The sequence below is a fragment of the Rhinolophus sinicus genome, linkage group LG05 (genome assembly GCF_036562045.2).
Source record: "Rhinolophus sinicus isolate RSC01 linkage group LG05, ASM3656204v1, whole genome shotgun sequence".
In the NCBI taxonomy this organism is placed as follows: domain Eukaryota; kingdom Metazoa; phylum Chordata; class Mammalia; order Chiroptera; family Rhinolophidae; genus Rhinolophus; species Rhinolophus sinicus.
Genome location: NC_133755.1, coordinates 101,280,336 through 101,293,385, shown reverse-complemented (window position 1 = coordinate 101,293,385; position 13,050 = coordinate 101,280,336). Strand labels below are relative to the sequence as shown.

General features: G+C 35.5%; 1 protein-coding gene across 30 annotated transcripts in view; it reads left to right on the top strand.

The window, feature by feature from the left end:
* The window catches only part of DST (dystonin), a 428,022-nt gene that overhangs the window by 214,668 nt on the left and 200,304 nt on the right, over nucleotides 1-13,050 (top strand). For 15 of the 30 annotated variants that reach the window (XM_019734644.2, XM_019734631.2, XM_019734643.2 and 12 more), the window contains 3 exons: nucleotides 1,987-2,076; nucleotides 4,343-4,420; nucleotides 6,157-6,249. In XM_019734644.2, the coding sequence (XP_019590203.2) occupies nucleotides 1,987-2,076; nucleotides 4,343-4,420; nucleotides 6,157-6,249 (261 nt within the window). Of the gene's footprint in view, nucleotides 1-1,986; nucleotides 2,077-2,613; nucleotides 2,713-4,342; nucleotides 4,421-6,156; nucleotides 6,250-10,717; nucleotides 11,843-13,050 lie in introns of those variants that run through there. The other 15 variants (XM_074333118.1, XM_019734623.2, XM_019734642.2 and 12 more) reach the window with 3 other exon arrangements.

Below are 13,050 nucleotides of genomic sequence, written 5' to 3'. Positions count from 1 at the left end.
TAATTGAATCCCAGAGTATCTCAAAGTGCTTTCACTTTCCTCATCACTTCTTCTAGCACAATTTATTCTGACAGTTTTTTGTTCTACAGGAAAAAAAAAATATCCAAAATGAGAAGAAAGACTGTTTTATTGAAAAGTGAAAACGGAAGGTTACGAGTATTGGCACTTAGTATGGTCATTTGTGAAGGAAAGTTACCAGGCCAGATGTCTATGACTCAGTTAGGGCAAAATAAACAGTGTTTCTATGTCAGTTTAACTATTTAATTCCTTCTTTTCTTTCCTCTAAATTGATCATTTGATCAAATATTTCTCCAGAACCCAATTTTTTCCTCTGCTCATTCACTACTGTTCTTTCCCCATAATGTTGATTTGTAATTTTTAATTAATATTCTCTTTTATCTCATTCTTTTGTGGTGAGGAGAATGAGCCAAGAGATCTGAAGGTCTTTCTTAGCACAGGGTCAGGTACCTAGTATTAACTTATTGTGTGTGTATTTTTATCATTGTTGATCATGGTGACATTTGTTTTTCATAGAACAATAAAGATGATAGTATCTTACCTTTATGTACCCTTTTCATATACAGTATTTTTGTGAACCGTCAGAATAATCATCTGACACAATAAAAATAGGCAGTATTGTGTGACAGCAATACCTCAGGATTTTTTCCGGCATTACAGAAATTAGTCTGTTTCTGCATTTTCTTCTAAAATTCTTAAGAAATTACGTCACGAGACTTAAGAGCAGCTTTCCACTTTACGTGTTTTCTGTTCACATATTGATTTTTAAAAAGATAACTTTACTTGTATTTTCATATCATAGAATTTGTGTTCTGTAGTTTGAACAAAGACCTTGCGTTTCCATTTTTATTTGGCAGATGAGAAAATTGAGGCCTAGAGAATATAGGCAGCTGGTACTAGTTTATGGGACTCATGGCAGAAGTAAGACTAAAATGCAGGTCTCCTAACTCTTTTTCCCTTATAACATGTTTTCTCTTTTTCTAAGTTGGTTTTGAAGTCATGATATTATTAATTCCCTTTTATAAACATGCCTAATTTATTTTTTCTTTATTGTTACATAAATACGGAGAAAAATGACACCTAATTTTGGAAAGTTTCCCTGATGTAGGCGGTTTAGTTAAGTCTGGCAAAGCGAGTCGTGAAATTGCCTTCCTATGAAATAAGTGTTCAGAATCACACCTCGTCTTTAACTGTCCTGGAGTGAGAAGGACATAGGAAGTGAAAGGAGTGAAATGTGACTCTGGCAGGACGTGGATGGGTATAGTGTGGGTACAGTAGGCCAAGCATTTACCGGAGATATCCCTACTTGGCAGACTGAACAGAGGTTTTGGAAAATCTTTGGTCGTTTGAGCTCTAAAATCACAGCTTAAATAAGGCCTGTGGAATGGAGGAATAAGCTATCATAAGTTATGGGTTAACCTGGTGCTGGTGATAACATGGTTATGAAAGGAAGGTTTGGACAGAGGTGTTCTAACCTCATACATGTGAATTTTTCAAAAACATTTTTTATTTTGAAATAATTATAGATTCACAGGAATTTTCAAAAATAGTACATAGAGTCTCATGTACCCTTCACCCAGCTTGTATCTGTGAATTTTTGAAGTGTGGAGTATGTGTTTCTGGCATCCTGGATCTTGTGGCCCAGAGAGTGGGAAGACCAACTGGGGGTCAAAAGTCACCCCTCTTGCTAAGGTGACTTTGGTCACTGTATCAGGAATCATGATTAAAATCAGGGCATTGCCTGTATTTTAAAAATTGTAACTCCATGAGTTATTAATGTGAAATTTACTTTTTTAATGTTTAGTTTTTAAATTTTGCTTTAAGTAGTGAGAGAATAGCCATTGTAAAAATCGCTATATGAATGAACACCATATGAGGAATGTTTTCTATTTTGTCCCCTTCTTGTTTGAGTATTAAGGATGATTCTGGGTTCTAAGACCAAAAGTTAAACTGCTTTTCTTTGTCTAGGTTCGAAAACATGTGACTGATCTCTATGAAGACTTAAGGGATGGACACAACTTGATCTCTCTTTTAGAGGTTCTTTCGGGGGACACCTTGGTAAGTTTGAACTTTCTTAATTTATTTTGAAGAACATGTAGTCCTCTCTGCCTGTGACTAGTATGTTTTCAGAATAGACTGTTGAGACTTTTACAATATTCATCTTTTGAGCTGTAAATTCTGCCTGAAAAAAAGAAAAGAGTTCTGGTTAGATTTAAAAGCATTTTCAGACTTCCAGTGATGCGAACTGGGGAGAATGAAGCACTTCGATTGCCTTGCTTATATAATCAGTTCTATAATTCCAATACTATTTTTGTTCTTGCTTCTTTTTTACCTTTGGGTTTCTTTTTGCTTAGCAGAAGTTGGATGCATAATATAACCACATATTAAAAGACTCACAAATAGCAAGGAAATAAACATCGCTTTCTGAAAAATGGTCTAACCCCCTTCGCTGGTGTCATTTCCTTTTTTTGTGAACATGACTTCCCCTTCTTGGTTACCTGTTCTCCGCCATTATGTTCTGTTCATGCTCTCCTTTTCATTTCTGGTCTGTCTTGTGTCTTTGCTGTCCTATCTTCTGTCTGTTATATTCATTAGCCAAGGGAGCGAGATATTTTGAAGACCTTACGATTGGTGAGTGCCACAGAAGCATGCGAATATGAACAGCATGAGGATGTGAAGGATGAGGATAAGGGGGTAGGTGTCGGCCCCCATAACTCGACTAACTTAGCCGTTACAGTGCGGTGAGCGCTAACATGACAGAGAAGTAACCCACGGGTTTGGGCTCCTTTTTAGAAAAACGATAGAAAGGACCAAACCCCCCAGTGAGGTGGATGTGTGTGTACCAAGAAGTTGGACAAAGGAAATATTTTCTCTTTAAATTTATTTCTAGGTTACTGTGCACTGCGTGGTAACTAAACATATGCACTTAAATGAAAACATGGCATTTTAGCTAAAGAATTCTATGTACATTTTATATAGTTACGAACATCTTGGCAACTAGCCTGCTAATTTTTATGCAAATTTATTCTACTTCTGGAATTTGTATTTCAAACATGGCACCTATTTATGGCTTTATTTGAAGGAACTTATGGAAATTTATTTAATGTTTAAGTTTATGCTTTAATTATATCTATTGGCAATAGGTATTTAATGGACATTCTTTACCTATCTGCTATGTCTCATTTTATATAGAAAGGTTTGGGGAGGTTTTAAAATCTAGAGTCCTGACAGAACTCTCAGAGCTGTTTCATCTCTGAGACACTTAGTTGACTTCAGCCCACCTTTGCAAGAGAAATGTGCTTCTTTTATCACCCACATCTTTTCGTGCCACCTGATTTCATAGGAAATTGTGCTTTTTTTTTTTTTTTGATGCAGTAGATGAATTCATCAATATCATTCCCACGTGTAGTATAGAACCTATTTTTCCATTCTGTAGTCTGCTGTCTGTTGTATTACGGGGCCTTGGCTTCAGCAACCTATTCATATCTGAGAAGCTAAGCTGTCAGTTTCTTTTTTTCTGCCCTTTGGAAGGTTTTATGTGGTACATTTCAGCTTCATTCTTTGTATTTTTGTTAAGCATTTTTTCCAGCTCTGTTTCCTTATATTTTCCTTCTGCTAACGTAACTTTTCCAAAGGGGAAACAGTATCAAGGAAAAGAATGATGATTGTCAGTTTTCCTGAGACGGTGAATAATCATGTCCATCCCCAAGAAGTATACAACTATGATAGAGTCCAACTGATTTTACAAAAAAACTAAAATAAAATAAAGAGGAAATATATGGCTTTAATTGCTTTTCTCTCTTCCTCTGTCATGGCTAAGTAAAACTCCACTGTCTTTCTTCTTCTTGGTGGTTTTTTATACTAACTGCATGCTACTTTACCTCATTTTCATTTACATGCCATACTTATATAATTATAAAAACCCTCTTGATAATAGAGTTTATTAAGGAGGTAAAATGGAGAATGGTATTTAATCCTTTTTGTGTATCTATAGCTTAATAACTGTAGGCTAGAATTGTTGTATAGTCAATATAAAAAGTCTATATTAGGTATTTTTCTCTTCCTTTGTTTAAACAAAACATTTGGAATAAAGCATTTGTTTAAATAAAATATATTTGGAAAAATCCCTAGTAGTTTAAATTCAGTTCCAGATAATACCAAAAAATGAGGACTACCTCTAAAAAATTTAATGGACTTACCCAAAAAATAAATATTGTTTTGACATATTAAAATGGGCATAAAGTATGTTTATGTAGTATATTAGCTGGGTCTGTGCTATCAGAAACTACAGTGTTTTTTATACCCTGCATTTTTCTGTCCTTAGCCCAGAGAGAAAGGTCGGATGCGTTTTCACAGACTACAGAATGTACAAATTGCACTTGACTATTTGAAAAGACGCCAGGTATGATGTTTTTCAAAGACTGTACTCATGTAAACATATGTGACTGAGTAAATCTACACAGAAACTTGTCATGGAATGCAGAAGTTAAATTTGACTGAATTATAATCATTATACTTGTGTTTTTGTGAGACAAATATTTTAAAATGTTTTTAAACATTTGCTCCAAAGAAAAGAAAGTTAATGGTAGGTGTAAGCTTAGAGGAGTTAAAAATGGCTATATTTCCATCAGAGTAAGAGCTACTATTACTGATTTTCCTTTTGTCACAACTGGAATGCTTTTGCCTAGGAAGTTAATGACAGAATTAAGAATGTCTATGAATAGTTCTTAGTAGTAGGAACTTTAATTTTTATACTTAGTTTATAAAATTATTTTATAAAAAATAGTTTATATAGTACTTTAAAAAAACCCAGTGTAAATATTTTTAATACTTAGTAGTGATGAGGCAATAGTTTATTTTTTTTATAAGTAGGTAATACTGGGTAATTTATAAGTGGTTAAAAATAAAACAACATTTCTGACAATAGTCCCCAACTGGCTTTAGATTTCAGAAGAAATCATGGAAAAGAATGAATAGCATATTGAATATGTTCTTGATTTTGGTAGTACTGTATAGTATAAACCAAATAATTGCTAATTTTTCAATTAGTACGAAAAAGGAGAAAAATAAATTCAGGAGAATTGAAAGTTACTGAAAACAGTGGCAAATCAGAGGTGCCAACAATTTTGCTTTTAATGGAGTAGGAAAAAAGGAAAGGAGGGAAAGGGATAGAGGGAAATACTCTTATTACTCCCTCATTTAGTTTATTATGAATACTAAAATGCTTTTAGTTATTACATTCTAGAAAATACTATGTTCTTAAATAGTTTAAATGCTATTGGTATTTTCCTTATTATTTTTAATTCTAGTGGAAGTTTCCAGAAGGATTAATTATATTCCCTGTCTGAAATGTTTTTTTACAGTGTTTTCTCTAGGAATTAAAATGTTAGAATCATTGTATCTAATTTTTGTATTTAATTCATGATATTTAATTCTTTGTCTATCCGGGAAGTAAACATTAGATGTCATCATTACATTTATTTACCTGAATGCATAATGTGACAGTTGATAATTAAGTCTTCTTTTATATATATGTATATATGTATACATATGTATATATATGTATATATACACATATATACATATGAATACATATGTGTGTATATATATGTATATGTATATATATATATATATATATATTAGCAGCCTTGCAAATGTCCAGTGACTCATATATTTTTCTTATCTTGCTAACAGTTTTGATAGACAAATAGAAAAATAATGCTTTTTAAAATAATTTGTGAAGGAAGTGTGAGAAAGTTGTTAAAATTATTTCATGGTTCAGAACTGTTTTCTACTTAATTGTAAAATAAAGCTTATTTTCAGAAGACAAATTTCCAATTTTAAAATGTCAAGTATCTAAGACTTCTCATTTAAGTTGTATTTTTGTTTTGACCAATGAGTACTTTTATTCCTTTATCTAGAATACAAAACCAAAATAATACCCATTTTTCTTTTGTGGTTACTTTGTAATTTGCAATCTAAAATGAGTAAAGAGAGGGAGTAATACAATATTTTGCAGGTTACTGGTATTTACGTCATTCAGATTTTTTTCTTTGTATAATTTAGAATCACTTTTATGTAGGTAAAGATAACTCATGATTGAAAAACTGTTTTATCTCTTCTTCACATATAAAACAGGTGAAATTAGTGAATATTAGAAATGATGACATAACAGATGGAAATCCCAAACTGACTTTGGGATTAATATGGACGATAATTTTGCACTTTCAGGTAAGTCCGATTTTTCTTAATTGTCATTTCTTTTATCCTCTCATTGTGATTTCAAGTGGTTCATATGAAGGGTGGATTATGCACTCATATCCTATGGAAGAAAATACATTTTAGGCTTCTTTTCTTAAACAATATATTTGCATTATTCCTTTCAAGTAACATGCTGCTTGAGAATCTGGTACCCCATTTCCTGTTGTTCAGAACCTTCAATGTTTTTAGGATGGTGCTTGTAATTCAGAGTTGGAAGACAAGGCCTTCTTTAAAATTGAATGTGGACACATTTTTTTTTGTGTTTATTGGACAGTACTACCTGATTTAGATACATGAAATATTATTACTGAATCCTTAATTTAGAATGGTTCTTGTTGCTATTATCGTTTCTCAACCATGCAAACTATTTTTTCCATTGATAGACACTAGATGGCAGTATAATTATAATAGCGTGTGAATTATGTTTTGTGTAGAGCTGTACTTTTTCAAACTAGATTTGAGAAGAGTAAATGCAAATTTATTAACTGTGAATTATTATTTAATAAACCTATGCCAATTGAGGGCTGGTTTTGATTTTTACTTTTTGTAAAATGATCCATTTTGAAAAGATCATCTTCATTTGATTTAAAATGAGTCCTCATTTCGGAACTTGCTTTCGTTGTATTAATTAGCTGCCTGCTCACGCAGTGCTCTGTGTGCAGCACAGAGCCTCACCCCTTGTAGGCAGACAGCACATCTTACTGATTGACTGTTGTGCAGTTGGACCTTGAGGGAGGAAAGGAGCTTGAGTTTTGAACAGATTTTGAGAGCAGTAAGATTTATTTTTTATTTTTTTAAAACTTGACTGGGATATAGGGTTTGTTGGGGAATGGCAGAAAATAATGTATCCGGGGCTCATTTGGGAACAGGATAAATCTGACAAGTATGGAGAGCTATAGGAAGTGGGGTTTAGTAGGTTCCAGGACCTGAACAGGCAGCGGAGCAAAGTTGCAGCAACCGGAAATCAGAGGAGCAGACTCAGTTTCCAGGAGACCCATGTAACCAGGTTTCAGCCAGACAGACTACAGGGCAGCTAATCTAGGTGAATGTCCACTTAACTGGGCACTGATGTCAGGGAGATCCAGTAACAGGAACTGGAGACAGGGACCTGAAGGACTGTGGGTTTCCATTTCTGGAGGGCCCAATCCTCAGAGGACCCAGAGTACTGAGCACTAAACCAAGACAGGGATTTGGGGATGGAGCCAGACCTTGTTACCGGAGTTGGCTAAAGACTCAGTAGAACTAGCCAAAGAGCTGATTTCACATGGAGTTCCTCAGCAGCTTCCTCAGGGATCCTTTAATTAGCCTAGAACTTTTAGTAGGGTTGAAACTGCAAGAACCCCACATAGGAGGGTTAGAGGCCTATTGGAACAGAGAGCCAATCACATCAATATTGACAGAGCTGGTGAGACAGGCTGTGTCTGGGTATTAAATGTCAGAGTAAGAATCACTGTAGGGCAGTGAGAAAGCACTCAGGTTTGGGAAGGAGGCAGAGCTAAGTGTCATTGTTGGCTCTTTTATTTATGGCTGTGATGGCACTGAATAAGTCATTTAACTACTCTGAACCTGAAAAATAATGTTTTAGGCAACTTGACCTATTGCTTCTATGTAAAATAAATTGAAATGAGCAGAGTCCATCATCAGGGAGATAAGCTAAGAAGCTGAGGTGGTGATCGCGGAGTGATAGAGGCCTTGACTCAGATGGGGATGAAAAATTGAATCCAAGAGATGACACTTTGGAGGAAGAAATAAAGGGACTTGGTGATAGTGAATAGAGAGAGGATGAACAAGAGGGAATAAAGATGACTCTCAACTTTTAGCCTGGGAGGTAAAAATCAACCAATAGACAAAAGACTACTGAGAGAAGTGGGGATGATGGTAAGGGGAAAACTGAAGACCTTCTAGGCGGCTTTGATGGCATTGTGGGATAGCCTGTGCATCGGTCTGCTGAACAGTTACAGATTTGTGAGCAGAGCAGAGCTGAGAAGTCAAAGGTACAGATAAAAAACTTGGGAGTTACCACTATTCAAGTGGCCATTGAAACTATCAGAGAGAAGGATCCAAGAGAAGAGCATATGTGAGGAGTCAAGAGTAAAGCACAGAAATTTGGGGAAGGCCCATGAATGGGGGTACAGGAAGAAGAAGATCCATCTGGGGAAACAGAAAAGGATCATTTGATAAGACGGATGAAGCAACAAGAAAATGTAGTATTGATGAAATCAAGGGAAGAGGATTTCAAGGGGAAAGGAATAATGAGCAGTATGAAATGCCGCTAGAGAACTTGAGACAATCAAGACTGAATACAACTTAATGGTTTTGTATAAAAGGGAGACATTGGAGATCTTGGAGAAAATACTCCTAAGGTACTGGGAGCAGACACCAGAAAATAACTGGCCAAAATGCGAGTAAATTGTTGTGAATTAGATGCAATATATTTAGACCATAAGTTTGAGGAAATTTAAGGGAAAGTTCATTCAAAATGAATTATATATTAAGAAAGCTCTTTGGGGTTCAGATGTTTTGGAGGAGAGAAGACCACCAGACACAGAAGCACCAAAAATAAATTTTGCTTCTAATATGAGCCAGTGGCTTATATTATGGAATCCAGTGTACGTTAGGACCTGAATTCCAAGATAATGACTGTTAAATTGTCACCAATATTTAAAAATTAGAGCAAGATCTATTTAAAATGAAGCACATCGATGTTTTGGTAAAACAGAAATGTTCCTTTATTTAGATGAAATGACTTTTCTTAGTACTATGATAGTTTAAGATCAGAACGGTTTTACTGGTTATGCCAATATATAAGGCTATTTATAGCAGCGGTAATCACCCTCACGCGAAATGACTGGGCTTATTTTTTTTCCCCCTCTCTCTGTACTTTACATAAATAAGGGAAGTAATTTTAGAAGACCAATTTATTTATTTATTTTTAAACTGTTTGTTATGAGCATCACAAATTGAATCTCTCTTCCACTCAGGCTGTCTGAAGGTAAGCATGATTGGTGCAGTCATCCTGTATCATCAACTGCCTACCATATGCTAGATCCAGAGATCTGAGGTCATGAAGAATGTTGCGCTATCTCTTGGGAGAATTTTCAGAACACTCACTGTACTCGAGGGTGATGACTCTATTACAATAGAAATAATAATAGGGTTAGGAAGGTGTTAGAGATTAAAGGACATTTTCACTGATATTAGAGATAGACTTGGCAAGATGATTGCCAGCTATCCGGCAGAGACTAAAGTTGGGTCACTTCTGGGAGAGGGAGTTGTGTGCAATGGCCTGAAAACGGACAATTGCTCAGTTTGGCAAGGTTTGAGGAAAGGTGAGTGGTGTGCAAACCACTGCTTGCACCCCTGTCGTGTCAGTACAAATACCAGCCATTATTATACTTTTAAATTCTCTTGAATAATGATTTATGCCATTGAAGACATTGAAAATCAAATTAACAAACAAACAACCAAACAAACCCGAGACTTTCTATTTGCCAGCTTGTGTTCTAGGATATTCAGTTTTTGCTACTAGAGATTGTTTAATTTTCTCTTTCAATAATTAAGGAAGACATCACAATGTAGACCTATTATTAATAAATATCAACAACATTGCTAACTTGACTGTATAATTGAATATTCTTGTTTAGAAAAATGTAGTGAGTTCAGTTTTGATCAGTTCAAAGGCTACCTGGAGAAAGGCAGTTATCAATTTATTTGTATTAGTCAGATGATTTCTGCTTGCATGTTAGTCCAGTAATACCATACTAATTTCCTTTTTACCATATCTATGACTCAGTGTTAGAAATATGTACACCTTAGATAATCAGGTTCTATACTGATTTATTATTTTTACAGCAAGGCCCTAGTAAAACTGTATAATATTTAACTAGGGTACAATTATAAAAGTTACATATTAAATTTAACTGCCTTAATTCATGTATAAGAACACGCAGGTGTTTCTTTTGGCTAAATATTTCATGCATTAAATCATATAATTTATCAATTTGCTTATGTGAAAATCCTAATGAGCACATAACGGAAATGGCTTAGAAATCTTTGTCATAGGAAAAACATTACAAACAATTTTAAAAGATTGATTTTAGAAACAATTTTAATGGAGTATTTTAGACATTTAGCATTTATTATCTTCTCCTTTAGCTATTGAATCAGGCTGGTTTTTTTTTAATGGCTGCTGTTTTGAATAAGAATCTTAATGTGATTTACAGAGATTTTTTTGGCCTTTTTGTTCAAGTACCAAAATCAGTTGGTGTTTCTTAAGAAAAATAATTGTGTGGTAAAGACTCTCGGAAACTAAATTTGAAAGGCACTTTGCTAAATGTCTCCTGACTGGTATTTGCTTTCTGTTTGCTCTCAGATTTGTTGAACCACCAATAGTTTCAAAGGTTAAACACAAACTTTGGTAGTGTAATTGCATTGCAGAAAACTGAAAGTTAAAGTGAGGGCCAGAGTCTTGTCGTGTAATAGAGCTAAGGGTTTGTCTTGAAAGCTCATCAGCGCTGTCATTTGACAGTGAGCAGCAATGTTTGTCTAAGAGGATTGGTGGCCAGAAATAAGCCACACTGTCTGTCTAATGAGACACAGGGACCCAGCTGGGCAAGATGCCATGGTATTTCTTGCGTGTGCTTTTCTCATAAGCAAAATGGCTTCATGCTGAAGAGGATGGTCGCACAGTCTGAGGAATTAGAGGTCACAGTAGAATTTTTGGACTTAATGGAGAAGAGCTAAGTAAGCCCTGGATTTTGAAATGAGTGAATCTGTGGAACTGTGATTTCCTGCACATCAAATGGGGAATGTCTGTGGATGTGTAAGAGCTGAGAAAGAAGAACAGTATTTAGATCCTGCCAAAACTCCTTTGAGCCCTGAGAAATATTCTCCCGGAAGAAAATATTTCAGAAGAAAACCGATCAAGAAAATTGTAGGTGACACAGAGTCAGCAGAGCCGAACAATGAAAATGAAGGAAAGAAGAGGAACAGCATTCAGCTCTCAGAAGAACAGCCAGCTCTTTTATCCAGGGGCCTGGTACGGGAAGAATCTGTTACCCCAAACCTCACGCTGGGAGACGGCATTCAGCAAGGAAAGACAGAAGTTGTAGTTGACCGTGTTAAACAGAAACTTCTGCCGAGTGCTGCAAGCAGTTGGTCTTACCATGTGAGCGTTTCTCCTGCTAAAGACAGTGAACAACGAGTAAAAGTTAGTGAACTGGATGAAAGGATTACAGAAAAAGACAGCTCTCCATATTGTGCAGAGAGGAAGAAACATTCAGATGATGTCAACACAAGAGAAATAACATTCCAGAGAAAAACTGAAGTTTTTTCTTTCCGAAAGGCAGCCAGCTTAAGTTCCATTCAGTGTGGTACAGAGAGATCACTTGAAAAAAGTGGGTTTTCTGAAGACCCGTTAGAAAATCATAGCAATGGTCAAGAAAAGCAAACCACTGAGAGATTTTGCCCTCATGCAGCACACTATTTTCAGATTGAAAAAAAGAGATGTCATTCCCTCTGTACTAATGTGTGCTCTACTTCCAAGGATACAGATGAAAATGAGGTAAGAAACGTGGCGTCTGAGTTTCAGGTGTAAATAAGTACGCCATGTGTTCACATCTGACTGAGGTTCTGTCATTTGTCTTTTTAAAAAGTTATTTTCATATTAGTTTATGTGAAAGTTATAGAGTTCTTGGTGCATTTTATTTGTAGCCTTAGGTTTGACTGTTATGATTTTTTTGTGTGTGACATCCCTTTCTTTAATCACACTTTAATTTCAAACCCTAAAAATGTTTGTTAGTTGGACTACTGCTTGAAGAGAATGTGTATCTTTTGCATTTCTCTAGTTCATGTGTCTTGACTTTTCCTGTGCTGTACCCTTTGGAAATGTAGCTGCATTGTAGGTAAAAGTTAAATCAGAAAGAAGTCATGACAAGACAATAGCTCCTTGACAAATGTAGGGAGGATACAATACAATTTTCAATCAGTACTGACTTGCTGATTGCTAAGTTGAAAAAGCCAAATTCTAGTTCTCTCTCAGTTTTTATATACAGGAGCACTTACATAATTACTTGTGTGTGAGTGTGTGTGTGTGTGTGTGTGTGTGTGTGTGTGTGTGTGTTTCTTAGGGGCAGGGGACACAGATGAAATTGTCCTAATGTATTCTGTGTCTGTTTTGAGAGTTATTCCCTGGCCCCAGTCTAAAATCAGAATCATTTGGGCAGCATATCATAGGAAATTGAATACAAAGACTGCCAGGAAGCTGAGATCTTTATTCCTAACACTGATATTTAGCTTTAGAAAGTTACTTCTCTGGAGTTTTTAACTCGTCTTTAAAATATAAGTGAATGTTTATTTACTTGCCTGAGAAGTACTTTCTCCAAGTAACCTCCTTTCCATGTTACTAGTTGGGAGTGGATGGCCTTTTCTTTAAGCTGTTCCTAACTTCGTCTCCTAACAAAATTCTGGACATAAGTGGTATATGTGATGTTACCCATTTTTGGCAAGGTCATGATATCACAGGGCAGAGTTCATCTGCATAGTGATAGGGTGAGGTTTTATTAGGGTTAGCGAGCACGATCATCGTTGGCCTTAGCTGCTGGTTCTGCTGAGGTGTTTCTGTTTATATACACCACCACGCCTTGCCAATATTATGTCATCGATTCTATTTACATTTTACAGTGGTTGCATTTTAAAAAGAAAGCATCCAATCTAGGTCATTATCTGTGTAGGTCTGGCTTAAAGGTCAGTACAAAAGGAAATGGCTTGCTT